This window comes from Mastigoproctus giganteus, chromosome 8, assembly GCF_048544385.1.
Source record: "Mastigoproctus giganteus isolate SK-2022 chromosome 8, ASM4854438v1, whole genome shotgun sequence".
Taxonomy (NCBI): domain Eukaryota; kingdom Metazoa; phylum Arthropoda; class Arachnida; order Uropygi; family Thelyphonidae; genus Mastigoproctus; species Mastigoproctus giganteus.
In genome coordinates this window covers 103,398,576-103,421,771 of record NC_143582.1, presented here as the reverse complement: position 1 = coordinate 103,421,771, position 23,196 = coordinate 103,398,576, and the positions used below count along the sequence as shown (strand labels likewise).

The 23,196-nt window shown below is 43.9% G+C and overlaps 1 protein-coding gene across 1 annotated transcript in view; it reads left to right on the top strand.

Annotated features, from left to right (window-relative positions):
• The first annotated feature begins 17,399 nt into the window (after nt 1–17,399).
• LOC150081745 (trypsin-2-like) overlaps nt 17,400–23,196 on the top strand; it is a 68,307-nt gene continuing 62,510 nt past the window's right edge. Inside the window, exon 1 of the mRNA XM_090380303.1 lies at nt 17,400–17,456. Coding sequence (XP_090236429.1) covers nt 17,400–17,456 — 57 coding nt within the window. The remainder of the gene's footprint in view (nt 17,457–23,196) is intronic.

Below are 23,196 nucleotides of genomic sequence, written 5' to 3'. Positions count from 1 at the left end.
CCAATGAGCCAAAACCTAATATGACGGCCCTCCACATTCAACCAAAACAGCTCGTATTCGGAGAGGCATGAACGCTACAAGATTTCTAAATGTGTCTTGTGGTATCTGGTACCAATACGTAACCAGCAGATCCTTTAACTTCTGTAAGGTCCGTGGTGGATACGTCGCATATCGGAGTTACTGTTCCAACACAAACCACCGATGCTCGATGGGATTGGTATCTGTGGAATTTTGAGGCCAGGGCAACACCTGGGAGTCTTCCTCATGTTCCGTGAACCAGTCTCGAACAATTCGGGCACAGTGGCATGCGGATTATCCTGCTGAAAGACGGCACCGCCAGAGGGGAAGACCGTTGCCATTAAAGGGTGTACCTGGTCAGCAATGATGTTTTGGTATTTGCTATGTTGAGGGTCTAACGGTTCCTGGGATTTTTAAAAGTGTGTGGGACAACATACTATTTAGTATGTTGTGCCCATTGTTTCCGGCCTGTTAGCTGCCAGGTCCCTAGTGGGGCCAGACGTTACCAATACCAACCACGGGGAGGCTGGCGGGTATTACCTGTGATTGAATCAGTACTCTGACAAGTCCTACCACTTACTTTCCTGGGATTTCAGTGGCACCAAAATAAAAATTAGAAAAATAAATAGTCGCGAGGAAGTTTTATTGCAAATATGGGGTTTTTCTTTGGGAGCACGGTTTGGAGTTCTATCCTAAAGGGTTTGATAAAGCCTAATTGGTTCGGGCAAGAATTTTGGTGTAGGGCTAATCTCTGTGTGAAATGACAGATTTGGGTAGAGAGGCAGAAGGCTGGGGGAAATAGGAAACAGAGGGGTCGATAGGGAAGGTGATCCCCAGTTTTTAAATGGGCATGCCCATGCCTCACCAGAGGGAAATAGGGTTATCAAGGGGAAAGTAGACGTGTCTCCCCCGCCAGGGATTAAGGTTTTAAAGAAATCTCCAGCTGCGAGATTTGATAGCCAGATGGCACTCTAGTTCTCATGTTATTCCAGTTTTCATCATTTTCAGGAACTTCATCGTTGTGATGCGTTTGTATCAAGTCCGAGGTGGTCGGTCTGCAGGATTCTTGCTTTGGTCTCTCCCAGGAGGGGTAGCACTGCGCAGGTCTCTTGAGGCTCAAATGGCGTGTCTATTTCTTCATACTAAGATGTTATTCTTTTGCTCTTGCTTTAACTCTACTGTGTCTCTCCTCTATTTTTTGTTCGTCCATGACATTTGGTTTGTGATATATCTATTGGGTGTTATTGTCCTCCAGAGGGTCAGGTTGCATTGCGATAATTGTTTTCCTTCTTGTGAATAATTGTATTGTGAAGTTAGTTAGTGCTGTGTACTCTTCCCGAGTGTCCAACAGTCGAGACTCTTGGTGGATTCTTACAATAAGACTTGCTCTTATATTTTCATAATTGTCCCAGTCATGCACGACGTGACTCCAAGTCTCTGATTCTCCACTTAGACAGTTCCTGTCTTCTATTATGCCCATTGTTTTTAGTTTATTTATGAACGGGCAATGGCTTGTAGATAAGTAGTTAATAAGTTAATAATAAGATTCTTTATTAACATAAATTTTATACAATAATGATTCCGTACACAGAAATCCAGAGGAATCTTACAATTTGTTGTTTATACAAGTGATTTTGTTTTATATAAAAATATATATATATATATATATAATAATAATAACAATAACTATATAATAATTAATAGATCAAAGCAAAGATGATAATCAGAATGTAAAATGAATGAAGTAGTAATTACAGCGAAAACGGACTACAAGTTGAGCAGAACATGAAATGACATCGGCTAGCTAAGATCGGCATTTACATAAATGTCCTTTACAAACAGCAAGATGGGCCAAGATGCCATCGCGATATGCCTTGTCTATAATCCACAGGTCGATGTCGATGTTGAGTGAGTTGAGAGTGTCCAGAGTCACATTAGGGAAGTATCTCCTGAAATTCTGTAACCGCTGGAGCCTTGAGCACAGGGAGGGAGTACTACGGAGATGTCTGCCTGGCAAACGCCAACCAACCGTGTTCCAGATGTTGATGTGATCCTGCTTAGCTGAGCACAGATGAAGGAATGACTTTATTTTTAGCACATGGGCTCTGTGGACTATGGGCGTATATTGCAGGTTGCAGCAGAGAGTAGATTTAGATGTTGTGTAGATTTGGTGCGACCACAAGTTGGCCCACTTCAGCACCCAGAATTCGAGGCCCCATAGTTTCCTGAGGCTGGTGGGTGGTGCCGCCGACCAAACTTCCACAGCATAGGAGAGTACAGTACAGAAGTAAGTTGCAAGGTATTTCTTGGTTATTTGCTTATTGTGCGTTTTGCACAGATCAATTTTCATTCCCCAGAATGCTCTCAGGGCTTTGGAATACTGAGCTTGGATTTGTTTTTTATAGGTGAGGTTGGCATCAAGGATTACTCCTAGGAATTTGACGCTGTCTGTGGGAGCGTCAAATTCCTAAGAGTAATCCTTGATAAATAGTTAAGATAAATAAATAGTTAAGAAGTGTTGAGGCCCGAGTAGATCCATGCTGGTACTTTTGGGTATATTTTTGTTACTAGGGGAAGAAATTTGTGTGTTATTGCTCCTTTGGTGGTGTCATTTCACCTTGTCTGCCAAATGAGAGTTAGGTGTGCATCAATTCTTTTTTGTTCCTGCTTCCAATCATCGGTAACATTGAGGGTTAAGCCGTTAGTTGTGATCGGTATTGCCTTTTTGTAATAATACATTAATCCAGTTCGTTCTAGCTCTAAGTCAAGGGGCAGCGCACCAGAAATGACCTGAAGCGCCGCCGTACTAGTTGTACTGCTAGCTCTATTGATGGTTAGTCATCCATACAATCATCCAATCAATGATGGTCAGTCATCCGGCAATTATCTACGGTGAGCCGTAGATAATTGCCGGTATAAATAAGGTTTTACAATATAAGGAAACGGTCTTCTTGTTTAGTCCTCAGTCCTTTCGCGTTATTCTTAGTATTAGTTCTGTGCATTTGCGTATTTTCTTCCTGAGGTTATTTAGATGAGGTTTAAATGAGAGATTGCTATCTATAATTATCCCTAGGTAAAATTACCTAGTTGGTTAGTCTGACAGTGGTACCTTCTATTTTAATTTGTGGCGGCCTGTTTAATTTAAGCTTTTCTCTAAGAAGGACGGAGCTGGTCTTTTCTGGTGCTATTTTTAGATTGTTTATTTTGGCCCACTCCTGTAGGGTTTGGAGTGCTTTGTTTGCTTGCTTTTCCAGGTTTTCTCTTGAGTCCGTTGGTGTGGATAAGATCAAATCATCAGCAAAGGCCTGTGCCTCCATATCGCCCAGGTCCTTGCAGAGAAAGTCATCTAGAACTATGTTCCACAAGAGCGGCCCCTAGGGGCAGCCCTTGCAGACAAGACGAGTAGGCGTGAGGATCTTCACTTTCCTATTCGTGAGATAGGATTTTAGGCTGTCATAAAGGTTTTGTGGCAAAGATGCAGAACAGAGCCTTGCCAGGACGCTCGGCCGCTAGAGGGTGTCGAACGCCCCACCAAAGTTCACTGCAATCACTAGAAAATACTTCCTGGTGCATTATATGGCTTTGTTGAGAAGATTCAGAATCGCAATTGTGGTTGAAGAACCCTGTTTAAAGCCATATTGTTTTGGAGTGCTGAGATTTGCTTCTATGTAGTAGTGTTCGATTCTCTTGTGCAATAGCCTTTCGTAAATCTTGATAACTATCGATAGCAGGGCTATCGGTCTATACGATGTTGGTAACTCCAGTGGCTTTTTGGTATCAATTTTAGTATAGCCGTTTCCATTGAGTTGGGAAATGGCATTGTGCCAAGCAGCAGTTATAGAATCGCAGAAGTAGTTGGGGAACATATTCTGCTGTCTTTTTAGTCATTTCTGGTTCGATTAGATTTGAACCTGGACATCGCTTGTTTTTTTGTTCTGCTCATCGCCTCTTGTATCTCTTCTAGGTGAATGGTGATTCTCTTTGGGTGTTTGCATATTGCGCGTTTGTTTGGCATATTTCTGTCTGCTCCAATGTCATCTCTGTTGGCGGTTCCTGTATGATTGTTGCAAGAATATTTGTTACTGAGTCTTTCCACGTTGTGGTCATCGTGCCTTGCAGCGTTTTGGTTGCTGTTGTCACCTCGCCTCTGGGGAGCCTGCTGGTTGGGATTTTGTATACCACTCCCTAGGGGTAAGTGTTTCCTGTTATTTGGGCAAAGTTATACCAACTTTCCCTTTTGCTCTTTTTGATTTTGTCTGTGTACTGGTTTCTGAATTGACGATATCGTTTTATTTTTCAATTCCGCGACTTCCGAATGGAGTCGCGGAATTGAAAAAACGCCAGCCCCGTTCTTCTTGCACTTTGGAATTCTTTTCGTTTCCATTGTACTATCTTTCTCAGTCCTTGGAGCTCTGGTGGCTGATCAAAATGAAACCACCAACTGTACTGACTCTGTCAGTGCAGTTGGTGATTTCATTTTGCTCTTCCCGGACGACAGCCCTCAGAATGACTTGCCTCAGAATGACTCAGAACACAAAAGTATCCGGAAGAAGAATGCCGAATATATAACACAAACCCAAGTTGAACCCTTCACCAGTCTGGAATTGAATCAGGTCCTCAAAAAAGCAAATACCAAAAAGTGCCCGGGACTGGATTTAATTGAATATGCCTTCATCATTAGATTTGACAAATTAAAGCCAGAACATCTTGTATTATTGTACAATAAATGCCTCCAAAAATGAAAGTTCCCCCAGCCCTGGAAGGTTGCACTTCTTCGCCTAATACCAGAACCAAATAAACCAATAACGAACCCTCGTTCGTACAGACCAATTTCCCTGCAGGCAAACCTGGGCAAGACCTTGGAAAGACTAATGGTCATCCGAATCACAAATCTCTTTCTCTCCAAAGGTATTTCACCAGCTCAATATGGATTCACCAGGACAGATCATGTGAAGATGACCTCTCTGATTTGAACCTGCATCTGGAAACTTCGCAATCCAAATATGAACTCGCTCTGTTTATTGACTTCGAGGGGGCCTTCGATAATGTATGGTGGGAAAGTGCACTGGAACGTCTTCGCACAGCAGAATGTCCAAACAATCTTTACTGGCTGTTCAGAAGCTACTTCTCACAACGCACAATAGTAATTAAGTCAAAATACCGCCAAGTCCTTAAAGCCATCCACCGGAGGTATCCCCAGGGCTCTGTCCTGTGTCCCTTGGTGTGGAATATGGTGCTCCAGAGCTGGTTCAGTAAAAGAGTTTTGAAAAAATGAAAATCATAGCATTCGCCGACGACCTCACCATCGTAATCGCTGGTCATTCCAGAGCAGCCCTCGAATCCACAGCACAGTGAGTACTCTACGATCTCTCTACCTGGACAACAATCAACAAATTGCAAATTAACCCTGCCCAAACTAAGATGATGGTGTTTAAAAACCGACTCGACTTATGAAGGTTCCCCCCCCAAGTCAAAATCAATGGAACCCAGCTAACCTTCATAGAACAGACAAAAGTCCTGGGAGTAGTAATAGATAACCGCCTGTCTTTCTTCCTCCATCTACAGCATCTGAGCTCCAAGACCAAAACGTTCTTCGCCGCAATTATACGGATCTCAAGAAGTGAGTGGGGACTATCAAAACGAACCCTTATTCTTTATTATAAAGCTGTCTTTCTCCCAATAGTAACCTATGCTGCCGTGGCCTGGTTTCACAGAGTTCCCATCATTAAGATGAAAGAAAAGCTAAACTCTATACAAAGAGCTATGTTACTGGCGACCCATCGAATCTGCCGTACAGTTTCAACAGCAGCTCTCCTAGTTATAGCAGGCACCCTCCCTCTCGACCTTTATATAACCTACAAGGAGCTCTGCTATCGAATTAAAAAAAGGTATTCCGGCAACGATCCTGGATATAGAACTCACTAACTACGGATATAAAGCAGGAGAAATCTCGATGCCTCAATAAACTCTTCAATGTATGGCAGACCAGATGGGATTCTTCTACTGTAGAGGTAGTAACTCGGAGTTTTCTTCCGGAGGTAACCTTTGCAACCACTAAAAATAATGTCCGATGGTACTCCCTCAGCCTCGAATCTTCCTTTCTCATTACCGGACACAGTTGTCTAAATGACAAACTGCATACACTGGGACTCACTGACACTCCCTACTGCTTTTGCGGACAAAGTGAAAGTTGGAAACACTTGCTTCTGGAGTATGTACATTACAACGCCATCAGAAACCGAATCCAGAATAAGATCCAGGACTTCCCCCCAGCAGATCTGCATCAACTGATATGTACCCAGAACAACCTCGAAGCCTTCCAGACCTTTACAGCTGAGGTATTTGCCTGGTGGAGGAGGATAATGATCGCCAATCACCGACGTGGAAATCCCGATAATTAACAGTGCCACTGCCAACTGAAAGTCACTTCTTCTACTGACTGTTACTTCAATGCAAATTTTTTTTTTTTTTTTTTTTTTTTCTGTAACCTGCGTTCTGCACTGTTTCCGGGTCCTGCCCTGGAACTAGGAGCAGACTTGGCTCACTTTTTCTTCTTTCTAATTCTGTGAAAGATAGATAACCACTCTCCCATTTTTTTTTTTTTTTTTTTTTTTTTTTACTCTCTAAAGAGAGAGAGAGAGAGAGAGAGAGAGAGAGAGAGAGAGAGAGAGAGAGAGAGAATCTTTAATGCCCTTCACGGCCAAAAAGCCAGGGGTTTACATTTTTACAGCCTCCCGAAACATCCGGAAAAATCGAAAACATATTTTGATACAAAGGAGAGAACTCCTCGAGAGTTAAGTTTGATTGAGCTGACTTAACATCGAGATAAGAGCACCAGCTCAGTCAAACAGGAACAGATGCAAGGTACACATCAGTCATTGCTGATTAGTCCTACTAGTCATAGGCGCCTCCGTAGCCAGGTCGGAAGGAGCAGCAGCAGTGCGTAGCACACGCTTCTTGATTAGACCGGGGTTCGAGCCCGTCACCACCAAACACGGAGGATGCGGAAAGGTCAGGGAATAACCACCGCATATCCCGGAGTAATATGGCCTTAGTTGCTAATGCTCCTAAAAACCAAAAAACAAACAAACCTACTAGTCATAATTTTTTTCCGGTAAGTCCGGTCAACAGCGAATTTGTTCAGGTCGGCGTCAAGTGCCTGGGTTTGCTTGAACATCTGCTGAGGGAGGAACCTGTCCAAGGGATGGAGTCGTATTGAATGCGAGTAGAGCTCGGGATTGGCCTAGAGGGCAGCAGGAGGGATCCTCCAGCCACAGGTATCCCAGAATGAAGGTGTTGCAATTATGCCTGTAATCATCTTGTCTGTTGCTAGGAGGCGTTGGTCGTCGACTAAGGTGGAAAGCCGTGGAATCCCGAGAGAGTTAGCAAGCTGCGTGGTACGAATCAGACCTGGAAAGTTGTGCTTCCTGTTGGCCCACTTTAGGAGCCAGAATTCTGTGGCAAAGAGTGGTTTCTTTATTGACGGTGCCTCTGACGCCCAAATTTCAGCAGCATAGAGTAAAGGTGGAAAGATAATTGTTCTTATGTACCTCACGGTTGTCTTTTTATCTCTGATATGAAGGAGATGCTGTTTTGCTATCCACCGGAGTATTGAAGCACGTGTGAGGAGTATGTCTATGTGGGCGTTGAATCGAAGTTTGGAGTCGAATACAACGCCCAGATCACGATGGCTGGACACAATTGGGATGAGGGTGTTGCCGACCGAAGGCTGGAGAGAAGAAGGAGTTCGCTTCATTGAATACACCATGAATTCGGACTTAGTAAGATTGATCTTGAGCCCAAACTGGTAGAGGTAGGATGTGACTGTAGTGAGAGTGTTGTTAATTTCCGTTTTAACCAGATCAAGGTCTTGACCAGGGATGATGGGAGTGAGTATCTTGATATCATCTGCATAGCTCAGTAGACATCGAGAATGTGCAACCAGTGGGAAGATAATAGATGAGAACAGAAGGCCGGAAAGGACCCCTCCTTGCGGGACTCCTGCGGTGACGGATCTAGTAAGTGTGCGATCTCCTGTATGAAGCTTTATAACTCTGTTATTCAGAAGAGAGGAGAGAAAGCATAATATGTTCCCTGTGATCTGGAAGTGGCATTCCAGAAGAGTGAGTAGTTGGTTTACTTGGACGGCATCAAATGCAGCCTCAATGTCTAAGTAAGTAATAGCTAGTTCGTGCCTTTTCTCGAATGCTGACATGATAGTATTCGTGGTGGCTAGCAGATTGGTGATCGTTGATCTGTTTGGAAGGGAGTAGTGAATTTGGGCTGGGCAAGATTTGCTTGGTGAAGATGGGGAGTAAGGTCTTCTCCAAGAGCTTCAGCAGGCTGGAGGAGTTGGAGATGGGTCGGAAGTGTTTAGGTCTGGATGGCGACTGAACTTTGGCTGAAGGTTTGATCAGATAGTTTTTCCATTGCTGTGGGAAAATCTGGTTCGCGAGTAACTGGTTGAAGATAATTAACAGTGGTTGAATAATGTACGGACTTAGGCATTTGAGTTTGGTTTGGTTTGAATTTTATTGGCGCATTAGCAACTAAGGCTATAATGCGCCAGGCATTTGAGCATGAATTGGGGAACTCCATCATCACCAGTGGTTGACGAGGCAGGTAGAGAATTGAGGGCGACGATCAGCAGTTGTTTTGTGATCTGAATGGTGTTCAACACTTCTTGCTGAGTGGGCTCTGTTAGTAGAGCCAGATCTGAGTTTGGCATAGGATTACGATTAAATCTTGTGACGAAATCGAGCCACAATTCAGGATCAAGTTGCAAAGGAAAATGAAGGTTCACTTTCTTGTATGGAATTTTTCCTTTAGCCAGATCTCGGTTGACGTATAATTTGATTGCCTCAGATTTCAGGCGATTAAATTGAGCCCGTGCCCTTGAATAAACGATGCGATCATTGACGTTTTGCGACTGTTTCCATGTGCGATGGAGCTGTTGCTTCAGCTCGAAACTCATTTTGAGTTCTGAATTCCACCAAAGTCTTGTATATGGACTGATTGTAATTTTTTTAGAGGCAGCATATTTAGCAACCGTGTTGATCCAGTTTGTGAGAATGTTCACAGCTAGCTCTGGGTCACAAGTTTCTAAGGTCACCCAGGGAATGAGAGAGGCGGCTCTGATGCACTTATCTACATCAAGTAAGTTGGGACTAGTGATGTCAACCTTTTTTGTTGTCCTGCTGGCTTCTAATTTGGGGGCTGGCAGATATGCAGTCACATGTATTGGGACATGATCAAAGTCAAATGACGTTCCTGCAATGTAATCAAGGGTGCAAGGGATAGAGGCTAGAACTAGATCTAAGAGGTTATTCCCCTTGGTTGGAGCTTCATTAATAAGTTGTAGATCAGCACATCTGCCAGTCCCCAAATTAGAAGCCAGCAGGACAACAGGTAAATTGAAATCACCACAAACTAAGTGAGAAGCTGTGGGATGCAGCTGATTGATTATCCAGTTGGAAACTTCAAGGATGATTTGCTAGGAAGGCGTTGGAAGTATGTACACCACACAGATGTCAAACGTCACGAAGTTGTATCCTAACGTAACGAGGATTGCTTTATAGTTAGGGGAGTTACTGGATTTATTATCCAATAGCTTGAAAGCGGATTTATTGTAAAATATTGCGACGCCTCCACCCTTGCATGCAATCCGAGATGTGGATACGACCCTATAATCAGCTGGGGCAGCTGCCGCTAGTAATTCTTGATCACCATTGAGCCAGGTTTCGGTGATGGCGAGTAGGTCAAAATATCCGGGGAGCAGAATTTGCTCCATAGTGTCAAGCTTGTTCCTAAGACTACGCACATTCTGATAAAAGATGGTGCAGGCAGGTGCTCTAGGTACTTTGATACGGACGGGTGGTCTCTGATATGGCACAACACGATTCAGCGGGGTATATCTAGGACTGATGAGCACAGGGATCGGCATATTGGTGTTCTGTGTCTGTGGTTTTGGTTGCGGTAACGAGATCTGGGATTGTTATGAATCAGGGTACCATTGGTGGGAGTCCTTTCCATTACTTCTATATCGCCGCCCTTTATGCCCGAGAGCCCCATAACAAGAGCTCCAGCAGGCCAGATTTCAGGATTGAAGAGTGCTTCAAAATCTGCATCAGCTACATCGATCTTAAAGGAGGCGTAGGTGGGATATTTCGTGGATAGCTTAGTGACTCTACCATTCATTTTGAATGCAGCAAGAAGGTTTTCCACATCATCAGCTGTGGTAGCAGGGGAGAGCCTACTAATGAAGACATTACGGATCCGCTTGCTCATCATTCCAGTGTTCGCAATTTGCATCTTGCTGAAGTGCAAATTCGTTCCAATAATTTTAAGATTGGGGCTCAGTTCCTTAAGAGTTTGATTACAGGTCAGTGTTTGTTCTTTTGTTCGTTGGCTTGCAATCATTGCATACGTTGTAGTGTCTCTATGGGTCTTTACATTAGATACAATCGTAGTCCCTGTATAATGGTTACCTCTCACGTTGTTTGAGGCGGAGCCACAATTGCGATGTACATCAGCAGCGAAAGCATTATCCGGTTTCGAACGCGAGGACCCCATGTGAGTTTTGTGATCGCGAATAGGTGCAGTTTGGCAGATTCTGCTCCTGATGACTTCTTTGGATCTTCTGTGAGGCAGTATTTCCTGAGTATCCGTTGGCATCTGCTGCGTTCAGGGCACACAACTTCAGACTCACATACTGTAAGAATGGGGGATGGAGAGGGGTCATGTGGTAATAAAGATGGGGTGGTTTGGGTAGGAGCTCTCGGTTTCGCGTGAAAGTGTTCGTCCGCAAGATGCTGTTCATGATGGTTAGTTTGAACAGCAAGATCACAAACAGATTGCTTCAGATCATCAAAGTTTTTCCCCAACACCTCCAATGTGTTATAAATGCATTCATTGTGTTCTCGTAGTCGTTTGTTTTCAAGCAGTAGGTCTGCGAGGATATTATGAATTGGGGATAGCTTTATATATAGAGTTGTCTCGATATTTGTGAGGAGCGAGACCAAGAGTGGACTGTGTTCGAGTGATGTTTTATTAACTATTGCGGAGATCTCTGTTGATGGGGTGTTATCCTGTTGGGAGCTACTATTTTGCATGATGAGATCTGAAAGGCCATTTTGTTCTGCCCGTAATGAGTCAAGGGTCAATTCCACATGTGCATCTGACGATCTCAGTTTTTCCGAGTCTACCTCAGGTTCGGGTTGGGTCCTGCGCTCAGGTGAAACCGAAATTTGGTTAACGTCGTTAAAAGTTTCACCAGTTGTTCCTAGTGAATGCATATAATTTTCTCCCTTACAGGGAGGACACTGCCAAACTTTCCGTCGCTGCTTCACGAGCCTCTTTAGGTCCAACGCGAGACATTCGCTTCCGTATGTCTTGAGACAGGAAGTACATTTTATAGCTACGTCCTGAAAAATTCCACAAATTACACAGCTTTCATTATTTTGGTGGTCTTGCTTTAAAGGCATTTTCAGATTTTAGGCGCAGATAAAAGGATTACGAGTGGGCTGGAAAAGAGTTTACAATTGTGTTTAGTAGTTGCCTTAACTACATATCGTATTCCAAGTGATAAGTTTACCGATCAGATACAAAATAAGTCAAAAATTACGGCTTATTTTAGTTGGCTAGACTTTTACTGTTGGATGTAGAAATCCGCTTGTACGAGGCGTGGATAATTGCTAGGAGGCTGTAAATGACGCGTGTCGCCATGGTCACCTGACCGCAAGTACAAACTCATAGCGCATTTGCCTGACCTTGACCTGTAGCCGGAAGCGGTAGATATCTCTGGTCAGCCGTGAGTAGCAACACAGCAAATTTTGCAGTATGAGAAAACTATAAATAATAAATAAATACCTGGATGGCCAGGTCGCCACACAATGGATATCCTCTTGTTCAGCATCAAATTAGGAATACACCAACATCAAAATCATCATATAAACCTAAGCATAATTATGTTATTAATTTCACTGATTAACCGGAGCAACAAAGACACACAGCCGTACAACTGAAGAGCAGGAACTTGGCCTCTCTGCTGGCACCCCGACATCTTCATCTTCACTGTAGCCAGGGTGTGGGATTAAAATTATTTATTTATTCTTTAATTATTATTTTTTTTTTTCATTTACTTAGCTACTGTTTTTTTTTTTTTTTTCTGTTCTGACACTTGGGACTTGGGCTGTCACTGGTGCCAGACAGCTCTCTTTTTTTTTTTTTTTTTTATCACAAGGAATTTATTTATTTCATTTTATCTTTATTTTTATTTTTACTTTACAGTATTATGTTTTTTTATTATTATTTTTTATTTTATTTTATTTTTATTTATTTAATATATTTTCTTTTTCACCACGGGGAATTATTATTATTATTTTTTTTAGTTATTATTTTATTTTTTGAACCACGGGAAATTTTTTTTTTTTTTCCCCTCTGCGGAGTGAGCCCCCAGAGAAATCTGGCCCACCTTTTGGCAACATCAGAGTCTCGTATCGAGATAGTACGTGCTCCATTGGGACTAGCCCACCTTCCCGTGGTGTGGACGAGTACCCAGAATCATCTGTCCAGGTGACTGGTGCTTCTGGGTAGCCAAGAGGCCAGAACAGAACAACAGAACACACACATTAAACACACAAACCTACGTCACACACATCTGGCCCGTTTGTAGAGATACTGAACTTCACAGAGATAGGAGGCGGAGATGAACTCATGTTCTAGGAGCCGCCCTTTACAAAAACACATGTCCACATGGTGTCGCTCTGGTGTTGTGTACTCTTCTTTTCATAGCTACTTCGGCTGCCGTAGTAATCATTTTGGTCACTTCTCTTTGCAGTGTTTCTAGGTTTTCCACCTCAGGTGCCAGAGATCTGTGCGTTTCCATGTAGAGCTGTTCCTGGTTACGAAGATTCTCTTTAAATATGTCCAAGTTAGCTTTGTGAACTTTGTGAAATCGGTGTTATTTGTAGGTTTCTTTTTATGGAGTATATAATTGTCATGTAGTCAGATGTTGACCAATCACTTTGGACTGTTCAGTCCGTGATATAGTTCTCGATATTTGTTGTTACCATAGTGACGTCTATGTTTACCTCCCAAAGCATGTTTCAGAATGTTGGTAAATAACAGTGATTCTGTCCATTACTCGTTTCTCTGCGGTCGGGGGTACGGCTATGTCACAATGGTGATCTGCAGTTCACGTTTGCCCCAATAGTTATCTTGTGTCTGGCTAAGATTGATTGTATGTTCTCTAAGTACGCTGTGGCAAAGTCAATTTCTATGACAGGTCTACAGTAGAGAGCTATGAAGTAAATGTTTCCAATCGAGGTGATCAACTGGGCAGAGGCTGCCCAAGGCGTGCACAGCTGCTGGATTTTTGTATCAGTTATAGCCGTATTCCTTATGGTTATTCCCGCCCACGGCGTATCCTCTGTGCAGTGCACAATTTTGTAAGGTATGGTGTATCTTGTAAGGTATAAGGTGTCCTCTCACCTGTTTTCGGTGTGTGTACGGTTCCCGTACAATTATGAGGTCAGTGTTTTCCTCGTCTGCCTTCTTTCGGATCTTCCCGAGCACGCTGCGCATTAAGCTGTTGTATTTTTAGAATCCCGGTATTCAAGGTTTGTTTAGGAAGTGAACCTATAATCAATCCTGGATTGGTATAACCGCTTGGTTCTGATGTATGTTGGACATTCCGGATCTCTTAAGGAGTGCGTATGCTCTAAGTTAAGGCTTTTACAGTTGACGCAGACAGGTTCGCTAGCTTTATTTGGGCAGTTTCTAAACTCGTGCTCTTTTCGGAGCAGTGACCACAGGTCGGTTCCTTCTGGGAGCAGGTGCGTGTCGTGTGGCCAAACTTACAGCAGCGAAAGCACTTTGAATGGCCACATGCTCCCTGCAGCGCAGATAGCTCCATTCGATGAAGATTCTTGATCGCTTGCCAGGCAACTGGGGCCAGCTGGACTGTCCAGTTGCTGTCAATTCCATTTCTTGCTTTTGTTTTAAAATTTGGTATTATAAGATTTTTGGCCTCTTGGTCTGGGATCTGAATTCCAGATTCTTTTTGTAGATCTCTTGTTCTAGCTGTTCAGCTGCCGTCTCGGAGTTAACGTCAAACATGATTTTTGAGAGACACTTTTACTTCAGGATCTCCGTCCTTAACCGAACGTTGTTATTTTGGTATTTGTTAGAATCTGTTTGGCTTCTTCTTTTCTTGCCGTTTCTATTACAGTCCCCGGATTTCTAGTTTTTCTTATTCACTTAATCCGTGTGTTTTCAAACTCTCTTCATATTGTCTATTACCTTTTGCTTAATTTGTTCACTGGTGTTGTTTTCCTCCTCCGTGGGACGTAGGATTACTAGGTTTGGTGTTTGTAATAGCGTTTTCCTTTTCTGAGTTGGTCGTATTTTCTACCTCTGGCGGTGTACTCCTCAGCGCATTGGCATGGGATGGGGCGCTATTGCATTTGAATGCCTCCATCAGCCTTGTATGTTTCCAGAGCTGCAATAGCTTTCTGATGTTCTACATTCTTTTGCAGTAAAATTGTCTCGAGCTTTGTCCATTGTAGGACTATTTTAGCTCTAATCTCAGAGGAAATTCTACCGCTGTTGTCTCTCATTATGGTTTCTACTGCCGCTCTGAGTACCAGCATTTTATCAAGTACAGTTTCCTTGAAGAGGGCGAGGTTTCCTGCAGGAGGAAATCCCTTTTTTTTGCTCTTCCGCTCCTTTGCTAGGTTCCTGGGCGCCCTTAGCCTCGCTGGTGCTTCTTCTTTCTCGGTCTGATTTAGTTTAAATAAGTGTGAATTTGATTGTTTTACCCATTGTTCTTTGTTTTGATTCTTCTGGATTTTCTGCCCTCTCAATAACATCTATGTCTTTGGTTGTTGTTGTTTGTTTGTTTGTTATTTGGTTTTTAGGAGCATTAGCAACTAAGGCCATATTGCTCCGGGATATGCGGTGGTCATTCCCTGACCTTTCCGCATCCTCTGTATTTGATGGTGACGGGCTCGAACCCCGGTCTAATCAAGAAGCGTGTGCTACACACTGCTGCTCCTTCCCACCTGGCTACGGAGACGCCTCTTGGGTTGTCAGTAAGGTATCTGGCTGAGTATGATTTCTGTTGCTCATTATTTCTGTGTCTTCTGCTTCCATTTCACATATATTTTGGATTATCGAGTTGTCTGATTTAACGAGTTTAGGAGTTTATCCCTTTTATAGGGACTACAAGAGCTTTCGAGCGGCACCTTTCGCAAGTCCGTGAGTAACTTTGGAGAAGCGCAATGAGGTTTTGAAGTTTTGGGCTATCCCCAAGTCATATGGGGGGGGGGGGAATAGCCGGAAGTGAAATATTGTTGTTTGGTTTTTAGGAGCATTAGCAACTAAGGTCATATTGCTCCGGGGATATGCCGTGGTCATTTGCTGATCTTTCCGCATCATCCGTATTTGGTGGTCACGGGCTCGAACCCCGGGCAAATCAAGAAGCGTGTGCTACGCAGTGCTGCTCCTGCCCTCCTGGCTACGGAGGCCTGCCGGAGGTGAAAATGCTCTTATGTTAGTTGTTATTTTTGGTTTTTGCTCCGGGAATATGCGGTGGTCATTCCCTGACCTTTCCGCATCCTCCGTATTTGGTGGGCACGGGATCGAACCCCGGTCTAATCAAGGAGCGTGTGTTGTAAATGCTCTTATGGAAACAGGAGTACTGAAATTGTGAGCTGGGGTGACTCCGGTCACAGAAATACACTGTAGTTATTTTGGTACGGGAACAACGGAAGAAAAGTTGCAACTCGCTCATGTAAAGCCTATTGGTGGGGGGGAGAACTTGAAGACATTTACTTCAATGTATTGTTTACCAGTTCATAAAGTTTAGGGAGCACAATCCTAATATATAGTGGTACACAGGGCGGCACTAATCCCCAGTCTATAAGTGTGATTCAGGCGTGTGTTGACCGTATGTTGTCACGTGGTCACTCTCTCCAATTCTAAGAAAATGGCGCTTTTAAAGGCAGACCTATTAGCGTTGGATAAAGAACGCAAACAGAATCTCACTTGTCACCCAAAGAAAGCTCAAACGAAACTCATGAAGGTGTTCCAGTTCCTTAATGGCTTTGATCCAACACAAATCCAGAGTTTGGCACTAAATTTAAACTAGTAAACCAGGCACAATTTACGAAGCTTTTACACACACGTGCACGCTTGAAAGCGGCCATTTTAAACCCGTCGATGTTTAGGTAAGGTGTATAAGACTAAGGGGCATTTAGGGCTAGAGCCATTATGATGCTAAAGCACTTTATACATACATAGTAAGGTGTAAGGTATGTTAGTGTCTAATGGCTCCTGGGATTTCTCCCATCTCTGTGGATGTACATTGAATGGGGCCTGAGATATGTGGGGGGTCATGTGCTGTATATTGTGTTGTGCCCTTTGTTCCTCCAGTCTATTAGCCGCCAAGCCCCTAGTGAGACCAGACGTTACCACACTGTGCCACGGGGAGGCTGACCGGGTTTATCACTGATGCTAGAGTACTGTGGCGGTCCTGCCACCTACCTTCCTGGGATTTCAGTGGCTAGGACCAGGTTTGAGAATGAGATGGTCACTGTTTCTTGAGGAACAGTTGTAATTTTAACAGTTTGCGCGTGTGGCACAGCGGCAGCGTCCCCGCCCTCCCCACACTGGGTGGAAAAAGGCTCGGGTTCGAATCCCGTCGATGACGCGAGGAATTTTAATGGGCGTTTTTCACTCCGTGGCTGAGTTAGTCGGTCTCAGGCATAGATAGCAAGGGTTTTAAGCCTTGCTATCTATGCAAGTTTTTCGTCCAGTAAAACAAACAAATCGGCCATAGAACACACACAATTAACAGACATAAGCCACACAGCATGGCAGATGAATTTAATTATTGGGGAGGCCTAAATATAACAGTTTGTGTAATTTGTAACAGAGCATAAGGTTGTTCACTGATAACTTGTTCTAATGCCAAATCGATTGGGCAATAATTGTGATGTGTTTAAATTTAGATCTTTGGGGCATATATATATAAAAAAAAAAAAAAAAAGCCGTTGTGTAAGAGAAAAGTAAGGAGGGAGCAGAAGACAGGAGGATAGGAAACAGATGGAAGGGGCCAACAGGAAAGATAGCCCCTGCTGACAGTGTGGCATGCCCAGTGCCTCACCAAAGGGAAGAGTCGGTTGGCGGTAGGATGAAAAAAACACCAAAAAAAAAAAAAAAGAGAGGGAGAGAGAGAGAGAGAGAGAGATACCCCACAAGTGCAGAGTAGGTACGGCCAGTCAGTAGGAGCTGAACACTTGGTGGAAATACAAGTTGTCAGTCCAAGTTCTACCCAAAGAAAGCTCAAACAAAACTCACGAAGGTGTTTCAGTTCCTTAATGGCTTTGTTCAACACAAATCCAGACTTTGGCACTAACTTTAAACTAGTAAATCAGGTGAGTGCTGCTATAGTAGATGGATCATGTTTAGGAAGGTCTAGTCCAGGTGTCGTCATTAGGACTCCTCCATTTGGTGAGTCTGAATTGCATCCAGACTCACCAAATGGAGTCCTAATGACTAAGGCTGGTCCAGTAGCCCATGATAATGAATAGTGGTGAGGTCAGAACCGTGAGTCCAAGATAGGATAGTCAAGTCCAAGGATCGATGTTAGGTCTCTTCTTGGTGTGTGTCACATCCGGTGGGGAGAAGTCGGTACAGGAGTCAATGATGAGGAATTTGTCAAGGTGTGTGAGGACCCTGTCTTTGATTGCACCGCTAGTGTTGTCCCAACCAAGTGGGGCGACCAGTTAACTAATCGAGTGGTGAGTGGTCAAGTTGGTTCTGTACTGTGCATAGTATTAGATTCAGGCGCCACCTGTGGTTTCCCACATCTGTGCCATATGTTAGCTGTGAAGAAATACAGTACTACTGTATATGTCAGAAAAGTGTTCTGTGTTGTATATGACATATTGCGTTAGGTTCTGTTGCGTGTCATGGCAATTAGCCGCAAGGCCCTTGGTGGGACTCCACATTGCCCGCACAGACCACTAGGATGTAGCCAGGCTGCCCATTATTCTCTGCCTTGTCTCCGCCAGGGTCCGCAGAGCTTTCTGCACCGAGACTAAAAAAAAAAAAAAAAAAAAAAAAAGGTAGTCGGGGAACTACAGAGTGTACGCAAGAAAGGAGGGTATAGCTATGAATATGGAGGATGTAGGTGAAGGCATCCTTCTGGTTATCAATGGAGCAATAAGCGCCATCAGGTGAAAGGATAAATAAGACACAGTAAGAGAGCTGCATGTAAGTTGCCACTGACAAATCAGGTGACCCGTAAGCCAGTTGATCCTATCCAAGTTAAGATCGGTTGGCCAGTTAGGTAAGGATCAGACGTTTGGGGTGTTCCTATTTTGCATTGGCAATAGGCTGCTCCGCCTTGTGAAGAGGGCTTATGCAAAATTGGTAAACTCATAGTAGTAGTTTTCTTCTGTGATGAATAAGTGTTCATTTCCTTGTATACGAGTAAACAGGATGCTGTGGAGGTCCTCATAGTGTTGACAGGTATATACTATATGGTTCCAGTCTTCAATTCACCACATGCACACTAGGGATTGTCAATGATTCCCATGGATGTTAGTTTGTGGTTTATTGATCTGTGTCCGGTAATGAGGTAGGTGGTATAAAGACCAGGAGAGAACCAATTTGGAGACTTCGGAAATGCGGCATTCACATAAGGTATAAATTTCTTGGTGATTGGGCCCTTGTCGGTAGCAGTCCATCTGCCTTGCCAAGTCTGAAGTAGTTGGATGAAAATTTGTTTCTTTTCCTGCCTGATTTCATTCAGGTTATTGATGCAACTAATACCAAGGATGGTATTAGTCTATGACAGTAGTGGAGGTCCCTTCGAATAACCTCCAAATCAAGCGGAAGGACGCCCGCAAGAACCTGAAGGGCTGGGTTTATTGATGAACTGTGCAGCATGCCCTCGTAATAGTAAGATGGATGGTGCGATGGATGGTTCCCAGTTTACGTTCGTTGCCCTGCAATACCAGACCCCAGATACATACATACATACTTTATGAAAGGAAGGAAGATTGATTTGCACAGAACCTTAAGGGTGCGTCGATTCAATCGCAATCACGACGACTCACCCGTGCAATGAGAACAGTAGTTTCTCACTTTCGCATGTAGGTGTGCAAGATGCGGAGAGAAATTGAGCATAGGGTCAAGTACCCAGTAGTTTTAACGTGTAAACTAGCTTGATGGTTTGGCCTTGAAGTTTGGCAGTGGGGTTTCTAGTAGACTGCAGTGATCCACTCAGGAGAATGGATTGTGTCTTTTGGGGTGAGGGTCTTAGCTTGTGTAGGGCTGCCCATTTCTGAAGGATTTGATGTGCCTCGTTACCTCTGGCTTCCAGAGAAGCTCTGCTGTCAGCCTCAATCGAGATGGTCACATCATCAGCAAAGGCTTGTATAGCTACAGGAGCTAGGTCCAGTCCAAGGAGCTCATCCAGGACAATGTTCCACAAAAAAGGACCAAGGACTGAACCTTGGGGGCAACCTCTGTAGATAGACCTGGTGATTCTTCGGTACGTTGAGGAGATTGTAATTTTCCTATTTGATAAGTAGTTTTGGATGCATTTGTATAAATTTAATGGAATATTTGCTTGCCTAAGTCTTCGAAGAATACTTGCCCACCAGAGCCTGTCGAAGGCTCCAGCGAAATAGGAGTAGACGTTCAACCAGTTTACTGACCATGGATAAAAGAGCAATGAGTCGATATGACCCTAGTTGTTAGAGCGGTTTAGACGGATTTTTTATGATCAGCTTTACATTGGCATTTTTCCATTCTTCTGGGAAAGATCCATGGGACCAGCACTTATTGAAGAGTAAAAACTGGATGTTGATTTCGGCGGTCTTTTTAACGACTTCGGGTTCAATGCGGTCTGGTCCGGGGCATTTCCTCTCCTTCATTTTAGTAAGACCCTGCTGCAGTTCATCGGTGGTAAATTGGTCTTCTGGGTTTTGTACTCTGGATGGTTTGTTGGCCAAGTCTTGTGTAAGTTGGTCCAAGGCATTAGCGTCCATGACTGAGCGATGCTCAGCAAGAATTGGCAGCCATGGTTGTTTGGACATATTTATTCGGATACTATTGTGGTGGTAGCGCTTTCTGCCTGGTGAATATTGCAAATTGAATGAGGGCTCGGTATGTTTCTTCATTCTGTAGGGTGAGGTGTTGTTGGTTTTGGTAGTTGAAGCGTAGTTTCGTTATTAGGATCCTCCTTTAGCCCTCGTAGATTTTACAGCTGTCACGTCTGATTCTCTCCACAGTGGCAGCAGTGTGAGTCTGTAATTCCGAAGTCATGTAGTTTTTTCGGGAAGGAGCCATGTCCAGTGAGGAGGTAGTTAGCATAGTCCCGGTGAAAACCAGCCAGGTGTGAGGGGGATAAGAGGCCTTGACGTCTGGGAGGAATCTTTTGGTGACAGCGCCTTTAGTTGAGGTCTGCCATCTTTCTTGCCAGCCAGGTGTCTGTTAGATGTTCATTAAGTCTCTTTTTTTCAGTGTTTCTATTATTTGCTGGGTCAGTGGTGAAACCGGTGCAGGTAACTGCTCTTCCTTTGGCCAATTGTTAGAGTAACCCATGATGAACAATCTTCAGGTCCAGTGAGGTTCTAGAGCACATAGGTGCTGACAGTGTGACAGGCACACGAGGACAGAAGGAGAAAAGAGCGCTCGATAGTTCCGAAGCGCAATCTGTTTACAACTGTATTGGCCTTCTTGTACCAGATTCCACGTCAGCCGTATAGGCCTGAGTCTGTATATTGTTGTGTTTGGTGTTCAAGAAATCATCTAGCACCAGATTCCACAGGAGAGGCCCCAGGACAGACCCCTGAGGGCCTCCCCTGAAGACTGGTCTGGAGACACTGCAGTGGGGAGCAGACAGGACAACTTGTCGGTCCTGGTGTTGATGCATCTATATAAGTTTACTAGGACTTGCACCCTCCCGAACCTGCCCAGGAGGCTGGGCCACAAAAGGGAATTGAAGGCAACAGCACAGTAGAAGGAGATTAGTAGAAAGTATTTGGAGTTGCAGTTGGTAACAGCGTCAATGATTGTTTCCAGTGCATTTACCGTGGAGTGTCCTTTCCGGAAACCGTAGGGTAGTGCAAAGAGAGACTAGCATCATTGTAGTGGACTTCTATTTTATGGGAGACCATCCGTTTGAGAAGTTTGCTGAAGACTGAAAACAGTGCAATGGGCCGGTAAGGTTATGGCAGTTCATGTGGCTTGGTTGCATTCTTCAATATAAGTCTAACGGTTGCAGTCTTCCACTGTGTGGGGAAGAATCCTTGGTGGAGACAGTGGTTTAACAGGTTGAGTATGGTAGTGGGAATAAGTTCAATAGCTTTCTGGATCGAGCATGTCTCTGACCGGAGCTTTCTTGTTTCCGATTCCAGATGCAGCTACGTTGAGCTCGGTTGGGGAGAAGGGTTCTTGAATTGCAGTTGTGCGATATGTTTCATTCTCCGTGCAGAGCTGTAGCTGTTCGGTTGTGTGTGGTTCAACAGGCTGCTGGAATGTGGACATGTGTTCATGTAAGGGGTTCAACTCCGCTTCGTATCTCTGTGAAGAACAGTAACACTACAAATGGGCCAGATATGTGTGTAACGTACATTTGTGTGTGTGTGTGTGTGTGTGTGTGTGTGTGTGTGTGTGTGTGTGTGTGTGTGTGTGTGTGTGTGTGTGTGTGTGTGTGTTATATTGTTCTGGCCGATTGGCTACCCAGAAGCATCAGTCACCTGGACTGTACCTGTGGTACCCAGAATCATCTGGGTACTCGTCCACATCACAGGAAAGTGGGCCAGTTCCAGCAGATGGGACACCTATAGTCTTAGAGTATGAGACAAAAAAAAAAAAAATCCTTCTCTGGGGCCCACTTCAGAGGGAAAAATAAAAAAAATAAAAAAAAACGAACGTAAGAGAAAGAAAAGAATAAAAATAAATGAATAAATAACTAAGATAATATACAGGGTGTCTCAAAAATATTGCTTTAAACGTTTAGGGGAGGTAAGTAACATCTAAAAGAATGTGAATCGCATAGGAACCCATAACCGGAAATGTCACCGTAAGTCGGTACACGGCGCTGTTCATCAGTTCGCGAGAGGGAAAATTTCTGCTTTACTCATTCAAGCAGTAGTCGCCGCACGAACAGCATGCATCAATATACGAACTTTGAGCTGGCAGACATGCACCTAGTGTATGGATTAGCAGAGGACCCACACGGTGTGTGCCCCAATGCGGCACAACATCGCTTCGCAATAAATGTGTGGGCAGGTATGTCGATGACTGCTTAGTCGGCCCATACCTGTTACCATCCTGCATGGACTCCGCTAAATATCGGATCTTTCTTGAACAAGTTCTACCAGGGTTACTTGACGATGTTTCAGCAAATGTGAGACGCAGCATTTGGTTTCAAAATGACGGGGTGCCTGCCCATTATGGAAGGTGTGTTCGTGACCATTTGAACAAGCGTTTTGGGCGTCGATGGATTGGCCGTGGTGGACCCGTTGTCTGGCCCACACGCTCACCTGATTTATCGAGCCTTGATTTCTTTCTGTGGTGGCACTCATATCTATCGTGTATGAATCGCCTGTGGAGACGGAAATGGATCTCGTGGCGAGACTCGTCTGCGCTGCTGCTACTGTCAAAGAAACTCCAGGTGTGTTCGACAATGTCCGTCAATCCATGCTGCGTCGGTGTCACGCATGCATCGCGTCTCATGGTGGAACCTTCGAGCATCTGTTGTAACATCATGAAATGCACCCATCTCGTACTCCATTGTTAATATTATGTCAAATAAGTGTTTGCCACTAATTACTGTCTTATGTCATTTCTGCTTCTTGTGCCTCTGCTACTACTTTCCCGTGACGTTTCCGGTTATGGGTTCCTATGCGATTCACATTCCTTTAGATGTTACCTACCTTCTCTAAACGTTTGTACCAATATTTTTGAGACACCCTGTATATATATATATATATATATATATATATATAATAAAAACCGAAAGGAACAGAAAGGAAAAAAAAAAAAAAAAGAGAGACTCCAGTCAGTTGAACCTCCAGCCAAATGGAATTTATCAAACTTGTATCACTGGAATCATACTTTTCCTTAGTTCAAACACTTCTTTAGCAAATACCTGGA